Source organism: Coturnix japonica, chromosome 4 (assembly GCF_054131305.1).
Source record: "Coturnix japonica strain WE chromosome 4, WE-NBRP24, whole genome shotgun sequence".
Lineage (NCBI taxonomy): Eukaryota > Metazoa > Chordata > Aves > Galliformes > Phasianidae > Coturnix > Coturnix japonica.
The window spans coordinates 16,733,700-16,756,115 of NC_140666.1; the positions used below are offsets into that span (position 1 = coordinate 16,733,700).

At 36.6% G+C, this 22,416-nt stretch overlaps 1 protein-coding gene across 2 annotated transcripts in view; it reads left to right on the forward strand.

Annotated features, from left to right (window-relative positions):
• Nucleotides 1-1,231: 1,231 nt before the first annotated feature.
• CHM (CHM Rab escort protein) overlaps nt 1,232-22,416 on the forward strand; it is a 53,536-nt gene continuing 32,351 nt past the window's right edge. Inside the window, exons 1-4 of one of the 2 annotated variants that reach the window (XM_085544604.1) lie at nt 1,232-1,309; nt 10,275-10,341; nt 17,299-17,371; nt 18,446-18,660. Coding sequence is in view for 1 of the 2 variants with exons in the window: in XM_015860408.3 (XP_015715894.2) it covers nt 1,261-1,309; nt 10,275-10,341; nt 17,299-17,371; nt 18,536-18,660 (314 nt within the window). In the remaining variant the exon portion in view is untranslated. The remainder of the gene's footprint in view (nt 1,310-10,274; nt 10,342-17,298; nt 17,372-18,445; nt 18,661-22,416) is intronic. The other variant, XM_015860408.3, reaches the window with a different exon arrangement.

Genomic DNA, 22,416 nt, shown 5'->3' on the forward strand with positions numbered 1-22,416 from the left:
TGCAGAAAATGTTTAATCCACTGTTTGATTTACTCTGTTAAATCTTCTTTATTGAATGTGCTTATTCATCCATGCAGAATTGGGTATGCTGCTTTCTGTTACTATGACATTGCAATTAAATAGCTAAAGAGAAAAACATGGCAAGACATTTTCTCAAGGTCTGTGAAATTCTCATAAAAATTATTCATACTTAACGTACTTTATGTTCGCTGATATTAGAAATGTAAGGTACAGGAAAATATTTGTTTGTTTATTTAGTGGACCGACAGACCCAGAGTTTGCAGTTAAAGATCACAAATAATCAATTATGTCAAATAAATAGAACTAAGAAAAATTTCTGGTCCAGTGGCTAATGACTGTCATCATGAAATAGGATTGCACTGATTGCATCTTATGAATGAACCTAACAGGAACTCAGAGAACCAAACAACAGCATTTTGTGCTGGAATAAATACTGAAGCACTTGAGAAACAGTGAGACATTGATAGTGAAATAGCTCAGTTCTGTTGCAGTCCTACAATTGTATTAAACAATAACAGAAGACTTGCACAATCAAATTATATTTTCTTGAGTATTCTCTCTCAGTAATGAAAGAATGTGAAAGGGGAATTGCCTTATCTGAGCCAACTATACAGTGATGTTTTGTTCCTCCTCTCCAGACATTGAGGTCAGGATGCTCCGACACTGTGAGAACTCTGGAGCTGAGTGTTTTTGTTGGAGGTTACAAGGGTTAAAAGGTGGCATGGCAACCCCGTTAGCAGAGCTGGACAACAGAAGTTCTTAATATTTCTAAGAGACGGCTGGAAGGATAATATAAGAAACATAAGATTTAATTCTACTACTTTTACGCCTGAATCTGTAACCGCTTCTTTTTTCTTTTACAGATTGATTTGTGCTGTACTCAGACATGGACATTTAGATCCGTGTTTTTCATTCTTGTGTTGAAATTTACTGCTGGGTCATTTTCTGCACTGAACTCTTGTAGCGTGTCTGGTAGTACTGCAGGCGTGAGGCCGGCTCTGGTTTCCATTAGTCGCTTTATATCACTTCCACTGTTCTTTTCGCTGGGTGAACAAGGAGCTTGTAAGGAGGTGTTAACAGGCTGTTAGCTGCTTTACTGTTGTTATTGATTTAAGGCGTTAAGACTTGTATAGAAGCGACTACATCTACCGGCAGCCCTCGCGTGCAGCAGGGGGAAGTTGTGTGGGTCGCGGCCTTCACTTCCTGTAGCGCGGGCGACGTGACGGTGCCCCTCCCAAGATGGCGGACAACCTGCCCTCCGAGTTTGATGTGGTGGTGATAGGGACCGGTACGCGGCGGTGCGGGGCTCGGGCCGGCCTGGGGGTGCTGGGGCTGTACAGGGAGTAGAAGCGATGGCGGTGTGGGGGGGAGCGATGTCGTAGGGCTGCCAGGCGGTATCTCTGTCCCTGCATGCTCCGGGGTTGCTGTTGATGCTTCAGCATCATGAGTTGTTTAAGATACAGGCGATAGCTGCGGTGTTTAACCCGCACTGGGAGGGCAGCGAGCCCTCTCTGCGAGGTGCCAGCCTGTTAGGTGCACCTCAGCCCTTGTATTAAGGTATAGAGCTCGTTTGGTGCATCACAACGCCACTGTCACTCCGAAATGCCCCTGCTGGACGAGCTGACAGCTTCCTCCAGGGTGCTGAAAGTCAGTCTGAGGAGTCAGACTCAGTGATATGATGGGAAATGTGGTTTATGCTGATACTCTTACCTGTGTGCTGTGATGTGATGTGAGAGTTGTGTTCTCTCTTGAAAAGGTTTTTTATAATCCTTGTGCTTGCTTACAGGTAACCCCAAACTTCTTCTTTCTGGGTACTTCTCATTAAAGTGTTTTATTAAATGTACAAGAAAGCGTAGGACTGTGTGTACTTTAATTGACTCTGAACTTTCTCAGGCTGTCTGTGCTTTGTGCATCCTGTACAAAATAATCCATTTTCTGTTCCAGTGGATGACAGTGGAGATCTCAAACGTCTCACTGCAACACACCACAATGTTGTGACTACCACCAAAATTTATAATGATTTCTTAAATTACAGTTAGAAATTAAGATTTCCCTACCGTGTTCTTTGTTTTGTTTTTTGGAGTGGAAGCCTTAGTAATGAACTGATGTTTTCTTATATGTTCAGGTTTGTGATTGTTTTGGGTAGAAGAGGATCACAGTAAACAAGGAATGACTAAATTACCAAACTGAATGGGTTAAGTATTAAGAACTGTGCAACTCTTGTGATTTATGAGGATAATCAGTCTTAAATACCCTGAAAAATACTTCTGTATGCAGAGGTGTATAAAATTAAAGGAAACAAGGCTTCATAAAATTATTGTTCATGATTTTTCTATCTAATTTAGCTAAGGAAAAAGGTGGAAGCAGTAATGGCACATTGTTTAGCTGCTGGGGAAGCTAATGAAGGTGGAGTTCTGTAACACATCTGACTAAAACATACATAGATAAGACTTCATCTTTTTCATTATTCATTTGGACACAAGAAAGCCTTCAGAATTTTCTTCTGGAGGTTCTATAATCTTGTTAAAAATATGATGTAATCCAGTTTACTCTGGCAGCTCTTATGTTGAGGGGCCTCACAGGAGCATGTTGCAGGCAGAGTGAATCACAGGCTGCAGTTGTGTGCAATCCTTCCTATCCCTGTTGTGGTGTTCATGCTTACTGTATGACGCGCAAGTTAAACCCAAGACTATCTGTGTAACAGTGGTTGATGGTAGCAGGTCACCAACAGGCCTGTGCTCTCCCAGCCATACTCTTAGGAATGCTCACCTGAAGGAAAGCAGTTCTAGCTGAGCAGTCTGTGGCAGTGAGGGTTGGTCCAGGAGTGCATGCCCACCATTATCTTCCCTGCTTTGGGAACAGGTTTTAATAGTAGAGCTTTCACACTGGGAGAGAAAATGCCACAGGGTGAGTTATTTTGTGGAAATATTGCTGTAGATAGCGTTGGTATGGATTTCTATGAGAAGGTACCTTTTTGAGGTGTTTGCCTGCCTACAGGGAGACCTCAGAATGGTCAATGGCTTTTTACAAGGGTGGATAGTGATAGGACAAGGGGGAATGGTTTTAAACTGAGACAAGGGAGGTTTAGGTTATTATTAAGATTATATACTATTAAAGATGTATGCACATGATGACTAATGATACCAATTGCCTGTTTTTTAACTGTATTAAATACTGGTACTGAACCACCAGTGTGGATGTGTATTCAAAGCAGGACTTTTATTTTCCCAGAAATGACTGCTGAAGGAATTTCTTAGGGTCTTTAACTCTGTCTTTGGATGCTATAGCCAATGTTGAGTGTACGTATGGATATTTAACGGTTAGGTTCAATTCCTCCATCAGTATTGCTATGGTAAAAGCAAATTAGGGTATTGATAAGACTACTTTTCTTTAACCCAAATAAAACATGTTCTTGCACAGACAGTTTTAGATCACTCTGGATATGTAGTACAACAATACAAGTCTTTGTGGGTTCAGTAGTAAAAGTTTAATTACTGTTAGATTACCATAGAACAAAATGATATTTTGAGATTTTCAGTGATAATACAACCTGGGAATTAAAGCTGCTATGGCTTTGTTCTTTCATTCTATCCCCATTTCTTGTTGTAGAATTGAAGTTCATTTTAAGTTTTATTTTAGCTTTTTCCCCTATCAAGACTCCCATATCCAAATTTCCTTACTATTTGACTATATTACTGTGTTCAGGTTATCCACTAACCAAGTAGGAATGGCATCATTGGATGCCAAAGCAGTAGTTACACTTGCAGTAATTCTCTGGTATTTTGGAATACTATATTTGCAGACTTTCGTTTATGTTTAATCCTGTGGCACGTCGTTTCGGATGGCTGATATTGTAAGTGCCTGCTTGAAGACACTTCAGGGTAGGCAATAATCATGTTCGTTATTGCTACCCTTTTATGGGGTCAACTTTTAAATTAGCGCAGACATTATAAATGTTTACAAGGAGGGAATGTTATGAGATCTTTAAGTATAATAAAAAAATCTGTTTGAGAGAGTGACACGGATTACAGAGTCAGTGGGAGGGATTTTATTTAGGCAATTAACAAATGGGAAAACTTATAGGCAAAACATTCAGCACTGTTGAATTTATGGCACAAATGACTGTAAACGTAAAGATTTGCAAAATGCGAACAGCCATAACTGAAATATTTGAGTGATGTTTAAGGAGCCTCCCTTACTTTGAATTTCTTCAGTTGTTTGGATTATATTCAGTCCTGACTTAAACTAGTTCCTGATACTGCAGGACTCCTGTCTTAACTTCTGGTGAAGTGATAAAGGACAGGACAGTACTCTTTAAAAGGTGGCTGTATTCACAAGTTTGCCAGTAATTCTAATTTTTTATTTTTTATTTTTTTTTTCTAAATAGGAGTTATTCTTTATAAAAGCAGTCACAGTAAATTTTCTGGTTCTATGCAATTTTCTTTCCATTCTGGTTTTCAGTGGCTATAAATAACACATGAAATGACTTTCAAGGTAGAAAGCAGGAATCCGTTTTGAAATATTCTATAAAATAAAGAGTGATTTATGGTTTCATATGATTTTGGCTGAAAGCACTCGGGCTTTGCCAGGTCATCAAAGACCTGTCAGGAGAATCTATTATTTATTGTTCGATATGCTGGGAGTGGTGTAAGTACTTTATGTTTATCTTATGTAAGTATAGTGTTAGGAGAAATCACTCCCAGACACTAAAATGGTTTTAAAAATGCACAGTGAAGAACTAACCTTAATATTATAATGTGAGTGATGAAGTTAACATCGGAGATAGCTTTGTAGAAATAGATTTTTGAAAAGCAAGTAATTCGTGGTGCTATTATTACTGCAAATGTAAACTTACCTTTATTTCCTTACTGCTGACTCTTTTAACTTAACTAAAACTGAGGGGTTTTTTTACTGGCATGCTCTCAATTCTGACTGTTCCTGTATGGAAGAGCTGGTATGGCAGCCTTATTGGAGGCTTAGTATCCTACTGACACCACAAATGGGATTATTTGCTGGATACTGTGAGGTGTCCCTTGCTGCTCTTGTAAGAAAAGAAATCATTCTGTGAAGCCTTTGCTGTCCTCTGCCTGTTAGTGTGTCTCAGGTTTTCCAGACTGTTTGCTGATCTTACTGAGGTAAGAGACTGTAATCCTCCAGTGAGCTGCTGAAAATATATAAAAAGGACGTTGAGGTGAAAAATTCCTATGGGAAAGATTCCAGCAGGGTACCCTGAAATTCTGTTCTGAATCAAGAGTAATCAAAAAGGATCAGGGATAATGGAAAATTACTACAGTTACTCCTGACGAGCAGCAGAAGGAAGTGCTGGTCTCTGCTCGCTGGAAAGCAAGGGCAGATGCATGTGAACAGCATGAAGCTACACTGGGGAAAGCTCAGAGTGGGCATCAGGAAAAATGTCTTTACAATGAGGGTGGTCAGAGACTGGCACAGGATTCCCAGAGAGGTGATTCATACCCTTTGCCTGTGTGTGTGTAGGAGCCATTGGGACAGCACCCTCAGTAAGCTGCTTCAACTCTTGGTTGTTGCTGGAGCGGTCAGGTCTTCAGGTCTTTGTGCGTCTGATGTGACTGAATTGTTCTAATTATATTCACATCTGTTAAAGAAATATACTGAAGTACTGAACTGAATTATGTTTGCTTATATCAGAGTACACAAATTTGATATTTATTATAAAATGAGCCTTCTACTGCAAGTAGATGCTGATGAGGAGAAATCAAGTTGCTGTTCCTTTCAAATAAGCAGAATTGCTCACTGTGCAGCAGTGTTTCCACCTCGGTATTGAAAAAGTGGTGTAAGATAAGGAACTTCTTTACTTACAGCTCCTTCCTTGACCAGTTATCATTTCTTACCGTAGTGGATGATGTCTGTAACATCACCATAGTTTGTAATGAGGAAACATTTTGTGATATTATTCTGTAACATGGATGTGTTATAAAATTAATTGAAACTATTACTGATTTTAATTAGCTAGCTTTAACTTTAAAAACTCTGTCAAGACATCCCTTGAAGGTTTTCTAGTCAGGTGGGCTTCTCCATGATCAGCTGCTCATCTCTTGGAAGTTTGAATCCAAGCAGAATTTATTGCAAAATTGAAGAGCTTTCAGTTCAACAGTTACTTCCAATTTTCATTTTGCTGTGTTGAAGCTAAAAATAAGGTTCATATCTTGACAGCTGTATGTTTATAGCTAGTCCTTTCTTATTTACTTATAAAACACATCATTCATGAATGTACAGCTGATAATGTTTTATAGAGAAGGGCTGAAACCTCTCGTAATAGGGATTATCTTGGTCAGAGGTTGCGGGAATCAAGCAGATGTAGACTTCAAGGTAAACTTGCAATAGTCACATCAGTAAGATTTATTGAGATTAATCTGCCTCCTGTATCTAAGAAGGTTATACCAGACAGCTGGCAGTGAAAACTAGTGCTATGAACTGGGGACTTGATTCATCATAAGCATGTGTAGTAACCAAGTGTTTTTTCTGTCATTTATTACTTTATTCTGGTGCTGCAACTATTTCTGATACAGTCATGGAATCTTGCAATTAGTTGAAGAACCAGAGAAATTTACAGGACTAAGCTCTTTTTCTGTATGCTGAAGTGATCACTGTCTGGATAAGTGCTAAGGTGTTCCTATGAAGTTGTACCTATTAGAACATATTAGTGATTCAGAGATCACTAAGCTAGAGAGGCGAACTTACCTCATTGCATCTGTTCCATGGAGGTTAGGAAGTGGAGAAAGAAGGCTGTATCACAAAGAAATGATGATATAGATACAAAGTACTAATAGTTCTCCATTGTGAAGGAAAACTTTCTGTTTTTCCTGGCGAGAAAAATGAGGGACAGGCCTGTCTGTGGAAATATTTCAAGTGTAAGCATTCCGTAATATGAAGGGGCCAGAAAGTGTAGAATGCCTTTACGCATCTTCATAAGAGGTGCTGCTATTTCTGTATTGACTAAGCCTGAAATATGAAGTACTTCTGTGTTGGCATATTAAATTGATACTACAAAGAATTGCGTGAGCCTCCTTCTTACTTCTTGTAAGTCGCTCTTGTGCTGCCAGATGTGTATATATAAAATATCAAGGCCTGGATCATCTTGCTGCTTTGCTGTGATTGAATCATATGTTTACAGTTCAGACTTCTCATTTCATACTGTGCCATTCGAAAGCTAGAAAAACTGCTTGGATTTGGAACCTTATTTTAGGAAGAATTCTTTTTCATTTTAGATACAGTAAAATCAAATGTGAGTTGTGTTTGACAGTCACTAGTATACCTAATAACTTAGGAAAATACTAGTTTATATTAATTATACAGGGGGTATATCTCCCCATGACTCAGTAATTTCAGTGCTTAAGTTCTTGGAAAATTGAAATTTAGAACAGGAAACTCTTCCCAGATCTAAACAATTACTTTTCCTTTACTGAATAATCTGGACAGAACTATTTTGTGCAGCCATGTGAGCATCCTGTAGGAGGGTGGTTCAGCTTCATGTGCTATAGATAAATTTCTACCATTTCTGTAAGGATGCTTTCCCCAGGAGTAACATTTTTTTTCTTTCTTGAATAGAGCAGGGCAGTCTGTATTGCAATGGTCTGTGTACCAGTGCCTCCTCTGTTGGAAGGAGCTTTTGTGAAGTAACTTACAGTCCAGATCTTAGCAGACGTAACTAGTATTTGACAAAGCTACTTGTTTTCCATGTAGTTTTATTTCTGTTAGATAATAGAATTCAGAATCTGGTGCCCAAGGCACAATCTTAATTTCTTTGGTTTACCAAAGTTTTGTCACTTAAGAGCTAATGATGCCTTGATCCGTCATGTTGTTCTAAGAGCCTGTCCAAAAGCTAAAATGCATGGGCTGTGACATTCTTGTATTTTCTCATTCTGCTGCTGGTGGGTACTCAGGAGGCCCCCACATCTTAGAAGCAAAGGATTGGTGAAGAAAATTGATGCCAGCTTTCAAGAGCAAGGAAGCTAATTCAGGGAACAATTTCATCCAAGGTTAATGGAAGAACAGACCTCCAACACAGTATCAATTGGATCAAGCTTAAAGCAATCAGTTATGCCCTAGTAGCTATAACTCCACTCCTGGTCAGCCAGGCAGCACTTGGTGATGTTTTACAACACTTTCTCATTGGCTTTTATCAATAAGGAAGGAGAAACAAGTTTCTCAATTGCATTTCTAGAGTGATAGTCTCTGTGCCTAAATGAGGGAAAGATCTTTTCAGAAGCTACAAAGAAAACATTGTCGAAGGTTCTGTTGCAGACAGTTACTAGTGAAGAGAAATGAAGCATACAACATACGTATGTGTATGAATCCCGTGGAGGTTAGCTGAGTGTACTGTTGGGTTGTTTTTGTATCATTTGACTGTGCACAGGAAGGATCTTGTGACTGTCCTAAAGTGCATGCTGCACTTCTGTATTTTCTGCATATCTCTTTTTCGGAGTAGTCTGTATATTATGGCTTACTTTAAAAAGCAAACAAACAAAACAAATCCATTGAAGTCTCAGTTGAGGCATTTCATGGATTTCCCAATTACTGATGTAGATCCTCTAAACCAAAGATTTAGGCTAAAGGTTTGGAATAGTAGTGAACGCTATTGCTGGTTCATAGAGCTCATGAAACTATAGTCTCATGTGCCTAAGTCCTGCTAGATTTATTCTGTACTGCTTTTCAATTTCTGTAATTAATAAAGAACAACTCAACCATTTAAATGGTTTGATCCTGACTGAGAATGTTAAGTTACACTTAATATTCCCCTCGAGTCTAACAATGACTTTTTACTCTAGGTGAGTAAAAACTGGTATCTGTAAATAGTAGACAAGTAATCATGCCCATAGTGCACAGTGTATGTGTGTTAGATGTTAGTGTGCAGCTAACCCAAGTTGTTGGTGCCATCCCACACCTGCTGTTTCCAGTGTCGGTTCTGTCTCACGTCAGTGGTACCAGTACAGCTGCACCTGGGGCTGCACTGCAAACAAAACCTGTGAAACACTTCTTCCACTTTTTTAATCTTGTCCTTTAATTGAATACATACCCTAAGTGTCTCATAATAGTAGACCTGTAGGATATAAATCCCTTTTACTGAATTACCTATTTAAACAGCTGGTAGATCTTTTTAAAAGAGATTTTAGTGAAATTAGTACTGAGTAACTTGTTAGATCTTGGGCTATGCTGCTTTTCTGAGGCTAGTGTTAAGTCGAAGCCATCTAACTGCATCTGAACATCTAATGAGTGGAAGTAGAACTTACGGAACAGCTGAGTTTATTAAGCATCTAGGTGATGTCATGTCATTCAAAGGGACACTCTTAGAGATACTCTATTGTCTTTGCTGCTTTTCCAGATATAGTGAGAATATACTTATTTTATAGAGCATAACTGCATGACAAAGAAGACTTTGATTGCAATTCCACTTTGAAGATGTCCATCTGATACATAATTGTTCCATTCTTACCAGGACCCTTTCAATTGTGAATTACACCTGCATTGAAGCAGACCTTTAGTGAGTTCCTGGGTGTTCTTTTGCAGCAGCTTTTAATCAGTTCCATCTTAGACCAAATCCAATTGTAATTCTGAGACCTGTGCATTCATTTACCAACAGTGTAGAGGAGACAGCATCATGAAAAACACAGCTTGGCCTGCACAGATTTTCTGTGCCATCATAGCAAGTTTATCCCCTCATATCCTTCAGTATGTCCCTGAGTAATATGCTAGATAATGCAACATCAACCATAAACTTTGAAATTTAAAAACATTTTAATGGGTCATGACAAGGTCATCACTTTGTCAGTCACTTTGAAATGAACAAAATGGCCCCCAAATACCCTCAGATTATAAGTCTTTGTATCTGAGGGGATACAGTTACTTGTCCCTTGGAAACTGGGTATTATTATGCTTGCATATGCTCAACCTACTTAGAGACAGCAAGGCACCTGGAGAAGATATTGGTGATAAGCTTTAACTCAGAGGTGATAGTGTTTGCAAATGATATGTGCTGTACTATTAGTGAGAGAAAAAAAGGAGTAACTAAAATGTTGCATTCAAATGGTGGTGTTAATAGGCAAAATATTAATGATCGCTGATTAGCATTCATTATTTTAGTAACGTAAGACTATTAAAAAGTTTAATGACAGGGTAAATTTTTTTCAGTGCATGTTGCTAACCCATTTCTAATTTTCTTTCAGTTTTTAAGGTATCTTAGCACAATAAGATCTAAAGAAATGCATGTATTGTTTCAGGTCTGCCTGAATCTATTGTTGCAGCAGCATGTGCCAGAAGTGGCCAGCGGGTCCTTCATGTCGATTCGTAAGTTACTCCAATAGTTTATCTTTTTAAGGGTTTTTAAGATTGGCTAGAAGTTTATCTGTGTCTTGGTCACTGTGTCCTTGTGTCTAGTGTTCACCTGGCATTAAGGAATCTTAAACTCCAATCTGATTTTGGTGTCATTTTCATCAGTAAAGCTTGCAATTTTTTCATGCAATGTTAGTTATTTGTAACATACGTGATATGGTCAAGCGTGCTATTGGTAGCTCCTTTTCTCATACATATGGGAATGGTTCCAAGTTTAATGCCCTTCCCTATTATGTATCCCATTGTGTGAGGGTTTTAAACTGAGCCGTTATTATTTGATGATTGATGTTTTACTGCTGTCTTCTTTGTGTCAATATTGAGTGCCTGTAGAAGATAGTACCAGTGTTTTTAGCATTTTAGTTGGTTATCATAACATCTGGCTGATAAGGGATTAACAGAGTACTCTTTGTTTCTTTCTGTCTTTATCAGATACTGAGTTAGTCTGAGTGCAGAACACCTCTGTCCTTCTTCTACACTTTGAAATAAAAGGATTTGCAGGAGCACTTGGAGTAGTGTATTTCATAGCATCCTTTCATTTTACTACTTCTCTTTACTAATAAGCCGAAGATAGCAATTTTCTAACAAACCTTATAACTTTACACCATGATGTGTGCTGCTTTTAAGGAAAAATAAGGATCTATAAAGCCTAGTTAATTTGTACACCTGCTCAGCAAAATTTAGTGTCATGACACAAGTCTGGAGCTTTGGTTTCTGAGGCACACGAGATCAAATTCTTGAGCTTCAGATAATTAAGACAAGCCTTTAAAATAAACCTCTCTCCTATCTACTCCTTCAAGGCTCTGAATTTCCCATCTGACTTTTGAGACAGTCCTGGTTGCTACTGAGCAGCATTTGAAGCTGTTGTACTGTTTGTGCTTTTCTAGTTGATAACAAATGGAGTGTATTTCATATGACTGTCATGCTAGTTACTATCACTGTGCCTGATATTCTTCATTATGCATTACCAAAGTATGATTTACATAGATTTTTATTTTTGGCAGCCTCATCTTGTCTTAATGGCAGCTGTCTTCTACTCCCTTACTGCTTCTTCAGTCCGGTCATTTGTGCGCTTACACAGTATAATTTCCTGGGGTTGGCTGCTGCAGTTGTGAGAAGGGGTTTAAGCAGTAAGCAAGGGCTACCTAAGTGGCTCTGTTGTTGCTAAATATCATCATAGCGTAGAATGCATATTAAATTTATGAGGTTAAACAATTTCCTGCACTTTGTCTCAACTGTGGTAAATTGCATCTGTACCCACACCTTGGTTTAGAGACTTCTTCACATGGATAGTGTATGTGCTTTCAGTTTTCCTTGAGCCTCATACCAGCAGCTTAATAAGGATACACTTTCTCCACCTCCGTTATTCTGGACTGACATTTTGATTGGTGCATGTGCAACCCCCCAAATAGGAAAGCGTTTTATAACATCTGCTTATCTTTTTCAAGCATCATAATGTTCTTGCAAAAAGAACAAAAAGTACACACAAAAAAAAAAAACCCTGATGCCATTTGAATTTCAAGTGAATAGTTGGATGTCTGCAAACTTTCTAAGACTTCATCTGAATTAGAACATTGAAATTTTACCTTACGTATGTCCGGTTTGATATGCTAATTTCCTGTTAAATTTTCAAGCTTTGTTTTAATGAGCTTACGGAAAATTGATCAATGAAAATCTGTCTGTATTCAGAATATCACTTTAATAATCTGCATTGTTCCTGTCATGAAGGATTGAAGTTAGAATTGTTTTCAAAGCAGAAGTAAATAAGTTTTGGGGTTACTAAAATACTTGTGTTAGATGTACGACTTCAATTAATTTCTGTGTTCTACAGAGGTCTGAGTTAGGTTAGGTACAAGGTTTAGAAAACATATATGGATGAAGTCTTTGTTTATAATTTGTTTGCATTCATTATCGTTTTATTACTTTTAATCTTCAGCCATGTTTGTGTTTATCATAATATACTGGATAGGTGATTATGGTAGATAGTTTTGAAGTGGCTTATTATAAAATACTAAGTTCTAAGTTTGATTTATAAACACTGTCCAAGCATTGCCATCAACAGTAGCTAATCTTATTCAAAATAGTCACTTCACTGCAGTGTTGCCATAAATTCCTGTAGATGGATTTTAAACTAGAGGTTGCTTCTGCCAAGTAGTAATTGAAGGAGCTCTATTTCTCTGTGCCAGCTATCTGTCTCAATAAACGTAAAATCTGTGGTTCTTTTTAGAGAGCTACTTTTACTGTAGGTATTAATGAGCTGTTGACATGTGAATTTTCAAGGATAGATATTAAATGATTTAGAGAAGTAATTTGCAATTTAAAATGTGGAGATCCGCACCTCGTTTAAACTCAGAGATGTTGAAGGAAGGCAGAGCAAGACTAGAAGTTGATTACTTTAAGTGACTGTAACTCCCACAGTAATTGTTCATATGCATAGGATATTCTCCTGGTGGTTCACTGTTTTCAAATTTTGGTCCTTTGCTTATCATCTTCTTGGAGGAATAAAATTATGTACTGGTTTCTTTACTGAGGATGAGATAGGGGAGGTATGTTTAGCTATGTGTTTTTAATTTGATTCTTAGCATCTATAATATAGTATTTTAAGATTGTAATTGTATTCTTTATGTCCTTCTTATCTTTGCATGTAGAGTTGAATTTGAAGACTGTCAAGATAGAGGATTTTAATTTCTCTTTTATTCTCAATTCACTTTCTCTTTCGCATGTCCCTTGGCTTGTTGTGAACTTGTCTTTCTTATTTTTTTATCTTGATTCACACAAGGAGTACTTAAAGGTTCCTGGAGTCCAAAATAGTTTAATCTGAGTATTGTAGAGCTCATCTGTGCAGTTTCTTCCCCATTGTTCAACATCTGTCTTGGTTTTCTTAAAAATAAGTAGTGTGACACAGCCAGTGTTTGCATATAGTCTTTTTGATCTATTGCGAAATGACAGAGCTATGTAAGTACAGCAAACGGGGAAAAAGTTGCTTCTCAAACCAAGTCAATTTGTTCCAAGAAAAACAGAATTATTTAACTTTCAGAGAAGAAACTTAAGCAAACAAACAAACAAACCCCTTCTTACTTCACCGATTTTTTAACCTTATTTGAAAAGGCAGTTTTTATGTTGTTTTGGGATATGAACTGAGGGCAAAGGTATTACAGAGTACGGCTTTGTCTCAGCTAGTTTGTGGTATTTTTTCTTATCTGTGGATACAGCATAATCAAGGTAATACAATTGGCTGCCATCATCACCCTTTTGTTGAGCTGGAGAATCTCAGCAGATATTGAGTTTAATTGTTTCTCTTTATATGGGAGCTTTCTATCCTCCAGAACACATTTACTGTGGCAGAATGGAAATTTCAAATCCGAGTCTGTGTACTTAATAGGTAGCACATGAAACTTTATGGGTTTGAAACAGAAGTCATTTTGTTTTCAGATCCTTAAAATCGATGTGGCAGTAACTTCTTTTGCAAAAGACAGCTACTCTGATGGCAGGAGACTTCCTTCTGAAAGATCAAATGCAAGGCAGGCACAGGGGCAGCATGAAGTGTCAGCAGCTTTTTGTCAGGCATCACCATCTTTGACTGCTATACCACGGCTGTTAAGAAACAGCTTTGAGAGAGGCGATCTTCTTACATAGAGGTCATCTATGAAACACTCGAATAAAACACGAAGTGATAATAACTGAAGTAGAAGAGAGAATTGAGATTTTTTTTTGTTGTTTAGAGGTGAAGCTGTAGCTGGGTTGCATTTCTAAAACCTGACAAAAATGTAGGTTGAAAATTCTGATGTTAGCTGTAAAATCCAGGAATGGGTTTTGAAAAATCAGAGCTGTAAGTACAGTATTTTAACCTATATGAAGCTCCTCATAAAGCAGGAGATTTGAAGAAATAGTCTTTAGGGAATAACTTATGCTATGCAAAGAAGAAATCTGTTCTTTATCTACTTGACAGAAAAAATATTTTCTAGCTAAAGAGTTACTCCCTAAGAATGTGTGTTGACACAGTTATGTATTTGCAGCATTTCATGGCTTTATCAAGAGGATAATTCAATTATAAGAAAAGGAAAGTTGATCTCCATGCTCTGTTGATACACCAAGAGAAGGGAGAATTTCAGTGCTCAATATTTGGGGATGGTTTTCTAGCTTTCATTAGGCTTTGGTCTTGACCATTACTCAAAAGAATTCCTTATTTTAGTCTATCTTCACTGTAATTATAACGAAAGTATTTTATTATGATGGACTCCAAATTGTAAGATGATAAATCAACTTTTTTCCCAGATTACTTCAAGAATTTTACAAGAACATTATCAAAATAATCAGGTCTTGTCTACCTTACTCTGTGATGTTTTATACTAAAATTAAAGTATCCTGTTTAAACATGTAATACAGAGTGGAACAATTAAAATGCTGGAAGAAAAACATCTGAAAGTTGGTGCTTCCAGTGGGGATTAATATTTGAGGTTGTGTAACATAACTTGGAAATGGTGCTCAGATGCCAGAAGAGACACAGCTGTGATTCATTTGCCATTTGAGAAAGACTGTACCATCCTCTCAGTACTGATTGAGCGTCAAAATGGAATTATGGGGTGCTGTGTTGAAAACACTGATTCATGTCAGTGCTGATTAAAATGGAAAGCAATTTCAAAGGAAAATCCACCTGATGAATAGAGGAGTGTTTTCATCAAAGATGACTGACAGCTCACAAACTTTTGTAACTTCCTACAAAAATAATATATTAATTTCTTTCATTAGAAAGTTTTCATTCTAATTATTATTGAATTTATACTGGTATGTTTTCAGGAAACCTAGTCCCAGTTTTAGGCAGGTGTTTTCTGCGATTCCTGTGATCGATGGCCTTGCTTGCACTCACAGCCAGATTGTATTCCATATTCAAGAAAACTTGCAGCTAAAGCAGCAGATTCCCTTAAAAATAAATCTTTGTGGCTGTGGTGTTTCACAAGTCCCAGAAGTGGCGGATAATATATGGGGATTGATTCGGTGGAATCCTAAGAAGCAAGACAATAACCTGTGCTGTTTGTTCTAAAAGAAATTGACAATTGTCATCCCATTTAACTATTGGATGCTTCTTTACAGACTGAAATCTAGCAGAATCAGGCATTTAGTAAGAGACTTAATCTTTATCTCTTTATATTCAAAATGATACCAGTTAAAAGTATTTTTTAAGCCTCTCCCATATCATTCACATAATGAATCAATTTTGAACTTCCTTTTATAGATTATTGGTGTTGTTTGTTAATAACACCTACAGATGAAATCATTCTTGGAATAACCAAATGGCTGGATAAAGAGTTTGAGTTTCCTTCAGGTGTATACCTGCAGTTCATGGCCTTAAACCATGTGGGTTTTTTGTTTGAGCCGCCTTAATTCAGTAAATGTTATATTTTGTTGTCTTTGCAAAAGATGTCCTATTTATGTTCTTCGCTGTTGCCTTGCAGAAGCTGAAAGACTTTTTTAGGTCAGTTTCTAGTCAGGAACAATTAGGCATTGTTTAGCAGACATCTGTCTTTCATATGCTAAGTAAGCAACTTAGTACAGAGCATAGCTCTGGAACTGTAAAGGGTCTGACACCCTTAATGAAGTCTTTGTCAGTACAGATAAGCCTTGTCAAAAATATCCCCATCTCAAACAGAGGAAGCAGCCACAAATTTTAAGTTTTCCCCTTTATCATACAATTCAAAAGTGGAAGTGGTGATGATAGTGTTTTAAATTCATTGGATTTATCAGTTTTTGCATTGCTACCCTCCTTCCAAAATGTTTCTTTTCAGTGTATGCAGCAGCATTAAGGATCCTTTCCGGATGGCCAGAGAACAGAGTTAAATCCCAAAGCAGTTTTCTTATTTTGCAAATACTATTGATTTTATCAAACACAATTGATACAGTTGCATTTTTTCCTATCTAGGCTGTTAAATATTAGGATCTGATAGGAGTGGTAACAAAATTCAGTTCACTGTCACCTAAGGTACTTATAGGAAAAAAGCAGAAAGGAAAGGGAGCGGAGACTTAATCTTTGATTAACAGCAGTGCAATTGATTTTCTTTGATTTAAGCAGGTAAACTAGTATTTTCAAGGCAGAAGGGGATAAATATAAACTGAAAAGTAATCAAGAAGGTACGAGCGTTTTCTAAGAATCAGTTCCTTTGGCTCCACCTACAGTTTATACAGCTTAATCATGATTTTGCCATAGCATCTTAACAGTGGGCTGTAAGCCTAATCTGTTTTGTGGCATGTAGATAAACAATAGTGACTTTTCTGTTATTTAGGATAATGGGTAGCAAGTTGTGGATTTTACTCTCTGCACCTGAGATGACCTTCCCTTTCACAGCTACCTCACAAGTGTTGTTAGGTTAGGGGTGGCGTGGAGTGAAATGGTTAACTTTCAACTCCGCTTCAGTCAGAAGCAAACTAGTTATGTTTGTGTAACAAAGCTGGTAAGTCCTGCCCTTCCCAAAGCTGTGTGTGGAACAGGTATGGAAAACCTTTGTTGCCTATTCTAAGAACATAGCTGAAACTTGCAGACGTATTAGTTTGGCTCCATATTAAATAAAATGATTGTAGTGATGTACATGATTGAGTTAAAGGATCAGTCTTGGCTGAAGAAGCATAAACTATCTATATTTCTCTTTTACTCGCAGCAATCCATGGGCTTTCTCAGCATTATTCAACTTATCCTCTGAATAATTGGATATTGGACTACAATTTATTTGGTCAGAGATGAATGGAAATTGAGATCGTATATCTGATTAAGAATTTTGAAATGTTGCATGAATGTCTATAACTGTAAAGACAGTCACAAAAAGTATTTTGAATGTCTCAAAATTCAGTTCTTTTTTCATTGGGTCTGAAAAGGCAGTATGATTTCTGTCCATCATGTTTCACCATTCTTTCGTGTTCTTTCAGGAGAAATTACTATGGCGGAAACTGGGCCAGTTTTAGTTTTTCAGGATTATTGTCGTGGATTAAAGAAAATCAGGTAAAAATTTCTCAAATGATTTTTAATGTACTTTGATGTTAAATCCCAGTTGTTGGCATAATTTATTACAAGGTTATTATCACAGTATTCTTTCTCTTTGTGGAATTTTACAAATAAAATAGGTTTCTACTTAACAGCTTCACTGCTTAAAGCTCATCCATCTGGTTTAGCATACTAAGAGTTTTCTATGCTTGTTTTATTGATATTATTATCTGGGACCAAGCAGTCTAGTGATCAATCATGTTTCTTGATTCTGGAATTTATGCTGAAGCAACAATATTATTGTTTCAATTCCTTTCTGAGCATCTTCTGCAAATTATATTCTGGTCTTTTCCCATTTTTTGTGTTCTTTCAGCTAATTCTTCTTAACTGTAATAAAGATGTTTATTGAACCCTTCCATTGATATATCCCTTAACCTGGGCAAAAAGATAAATGTTGATGGTGTATTTTTCAGTTGTCCAGGTTTGTGCGAAGTTCATTAATTAAATATTAATTAATTAAATATTAATTAATGACAGTCCACTAGAAATACTTGAAGAGGCTGTTTATTTAGAAGTGTGAGCATTTGGTCTGTATTAAGAAGTGACTGATCATATTATTTACTGAAGCATTATGAACTTCTTGTTCTTCAAAAAATGGTACTTCTTCAGTTTGGTCTCAAAACTATTTATTATGAAGTGTTGACTTCTGCCATAATCAGTGGAGTTGCTCAGTCTCCAAATTGAGTGTTCTGTTCTGCAGTTAGAGTCTGCTGTGTGGACAGATTAACATAATACCCAGATTACTGTATTTTCTCATGTGGTCTCCATTCACATACTTCTCTCTCAGAATTTGGAAATAACCCAGCTGTGGGAACTTGTCTTACAGTTGACTGTATTCAAATTCATATTAAATTTTTAGTGAAACTTGCATTTTTCTGCACGTTATTTTCAGATCCCTCAAACTGGATTTAGCACAAATTTTACTCTGCTATAAGAACTAGCTCTAACTTGCTTAACTCCAAAAATCCATATGGAGAAGGCATTAAAACATTAAAAACAATTCTTTTATTCTTTTTTTTTTTAAACATACAGAGGTACAACAGATTATTTGGGAATAGATTTATATAGATCAAGAACAGCCAGCACAGTACAAAATGTAATTTCATAATTGTTCTTTGTAAGCAAAATACGGATATCAAGGATGAATGTGAAGACTGGAGAAAACTGATCCTTGAGAATGAAGAAGTTATTTCTCTTAACAAGAAGGATAAAACTATTCAGCATGTAGAAGCTTTCTGTTTTGGCGAGTAAGTATAAATATAGAAATATATAAATAATTTCATATACTCACTGGTTAATTATTATTTTGTACTTTTGGCTTCAAGTACTTCACCCCCTACTATACTTCCTGTTGGTCTCCAAAAGTAGCTGTGAACTCTGAAATGTTCATGGTCTGATAGTACTTCTGCTGAAATCACGTGCACTTCCTTGAAACCAACTGGTCCTTCTTAAACTGCTTTATATGATTTCAGTATAATTTGTTGGCCAACTTTGAGCAAGTAATTTACATCTCAGCAAAAGAAGATGTTGTATGTGTAATTCCTCATTTGTTATGAACTACCATCTATTGGTATTTTTCATTCTTAATTTGGTTAGTAGGTGTTATTCTCCTACTAAATATTAAACAGATATGTATGTGAAAAAGAGAGATTGTGTAAGAACAGGAAATGCAAAAGAACCGTAGTTCTGCAACTGTAAGATAGTTGACTATGCTAAAATGCTATAGTAATAATTGTCCCTCGTCATTGTTTAGATTCATTCTATTTAATCCATTTAACAGTACTTACCCATGATATTTTGTCAACAATTGTATGATCAGAGGCTCCTGGAAACTCAGCAGAAGTTAAAAAGATGACAATCCAAAATTGTCATATTATGTCACTTGAAAATCTAGGAAAACCAGAAAGTAACCTTGTGAAATGGAAATGTTGACCAGTGCACAACCATAGTAACAACAAATGGTAATTCTGTGAGGTCTCAACTGAATTTTTGAATTTCTTTATATTTATTATTTTTATCTCCTGGATTTTGCTCTAAACTGAACGCTGTTCTGAACTCCTGAGAAGTGTTCTGGGTGAGCTATGTAAGTTTAACCTACAGTCTTTTAATAAACATCTTAGGTAGCTGAAGGAAGCACTGCCAAGTAGGTACTCGTATAAAAACATATATTTATTGAATGTCACAAACAATTTAACAACAAACCAAAAAAACCAACAAAATTAATAAAAGCAATTTCTGCACTCTGAAGGTCACAGGCTCAGAATATTCCAGATTTGTTTGTTGCACGGTAATGGTTGCTAGACCTTTTCTGCAGGTAGAATGTTATGCTTGTTTTAAAGCAGGTGTCAATTGAGTATTGTAATTCTACTGCCATAATAGATATTGTTCAGAATCAATAAAATCATCTTTAAAGTTTCATAGTTTCTTAATTTTGCAAGTGAATTTCCTAGGAGGGTATCCGATTGTCTGGTGTCAGGCTCAAAAGTCAGTTCCTTAAAATTAAGATTTCACAGTTTATTGATGCGAGCATTGAGAACTTGAATCTTCCATTTTGTCCTGTATTAAGCATTTACATTAGTCTGAATGCACCATGCTGTCTGTATCATCAGACAAAAAACAGCCAAGTACAAGGAAGAGAAGGAAGAGTACAATTTAATAAAGCTAGCAAAGGTAGCAAAGAAAAAAGTTTTCCAGAATAACTTCAAACTTTCTGAGAGTCAATTACTGTTTTTCAGACAACTTAAACATTCTGCCTAGATTCTGTTGTTTTTGCTTAACTTTTATAACTCCTATGAAGTAACCATTAAACATTTATTTTGAAAGAATAAACAGCTGGGTAGCAGTATAATATACACAGTGCAAATCTGAAATGAATGGCCTTAGAACAAAGTGCATCCATCAAAGGAAAAGAATACTGTGTCTACAGCAAGCGGTATTGAAAAAAGGCAAATGGCTGAAAAATAAATAGTGAACACCTGTGCTGAATAAATTAACCAGCTGGTTGGCAATTTTTCATTTGACCTATCTGAAGGGGTTGCTGTTACAAGGCATTAATAAGACACATTCATTTTAAGATATCCCTTTGTTAGTACCATTAATTGATGAATGGTGGAAGATAATATTCTAAATTTACACAACAATTTGTCTGCAGATGTATTATTTTTTTCTGAATTAGACAAAAAATTGTCAGTACAAAAGTTCAACCGGAGTGATTTTTATAGACAGCTCTTACATTATTCAGAGATATTTGTTCCTATAGGAAGAATGTCATGAATTTAGATTATATACAGGTTTTCGTTATAAAGCGCGTAGAGATGCAAATCATGCAGGTTTATATATATATTTTTAGTGGGAATTGAATAGAGAGTTAAAATATGTAAATATACATTTCTGCTATACTGCTTTTCAGTGGAATTTGAAACGACATTGTACCTCAGCCCAAAATTTGGTCTTTTAAAAGCAATAAGAGTATGTTTAAAATGAGAATTGGCTGGACTGTACATTAAGCTTGGGAGAAAGCAGAACCAGGAGTTGTTTGGTTTTTTTGTGCTGCATAAATATTTATGATGGATTAAAAAAGAAATTCACAGTTAGTTGCTGCATTGGTGTATCTTTGCAAACCTCATGTCCACAATTCCTGAAAATAATGCAAATAAACCCAGAGAGAACCCTACAATTGAATTGATCATCATTTGCAGTTTTAGCAGAGAGTACTCTTTAAAGAGCACTTGACAGTGTATTTAACTTTTACATTTTATAGTTATTTAATGCTTGCAGCATAAAGCAAAACCAGATAAAAATGAATGTTCAGAAACAGACGTGTTTAATTAGTTCTTCCTCCCACCCATTCCCTTATTTCCCAGGGCAATGCTTTACCCCACTCAGGAATGAATGCTCCTGGTGGCTGTGCACAAGCTGTGGCACTCAACTCTTACTTTCATCAGCCTGTAGAAGCTGCCTGAGTTCACGTGAGATAAGCGAGTAGCAGTATAAAGGAGAGAAATTGTCTTCCTTTCTTACTTGAACAGAAACTTTGCTTCCTCCTTCCATCTTTAAGTCTACAGATGTGTGAGGGAGCGTTTTTATATGCGCTGAATAATTCCTAGCTGTTAGGTGAATATTAAGAATCCTGATAGTTACTGAAATTTCATACCATACATGTACAGGTTACCTTTAAAATCATAGTTTATTAGTTTTCATCCAAGATTAAATTGTTTATTCAGTGCATTAATGGCTTGTGGTGTAAAGATGAAAAAGTTAGTGTGGAAATTATTGCTGAACTCTTTTGATTTACAATGATGCTGATTGGATTCATCTCAGCTGGTAGTATAAAATGAAATTCTAAGTTCAAAAGTACCACTTTCTAAGGTAGATGTCATTGAAGCTCAAGATAAAGAGAGTAGATGTGATTAAAGGTACAGGTCTACATTATACGAAGAATACTAAAGAACCGTGTTGTGTAAAAGAAATGGAGTAGATCAACTAATTGTGTGGTCATGTCCCTCCTTTTGACTGACTGCCTACATCCTACTTATGTTAGAAATGAATCAGAACTATGTGCACGCTTGCAACACACAGAATAACAATGTTGTTTCATGAAGGAACTTTGTTCTGTATGGCTTTTAACTTCTACAGCCAAACAGAATGCAAGATTGCTGATGAAGTTACCAGAAATTTTTAACTTCAGCTCAAAATTCCAAGTTTCTCTTAAGGATGTACTACAGTGATGCACTGGAAGTAGTCTTAGTTACATAAAGAACTTCTGTTTTCTTCTGCAAGCTTGTTGGAGGTGGTGGTGTTGTTTTACATTGTATTTTTTAATTACAGAAAACCCAATCAATGTTTCATTACTCTGTTTATTTTATGTAAGTCTGTACTGTGTACAAGTATGAGAGTTTTGATTTTCATGTTAAGCTCATTCTGCACTCTGGTTTTGTTAAATAAGGACACAAAAGTGTTCTATTTTATCCTTCTCCTGTAAATGTATTTCTCTTGAATCAGCC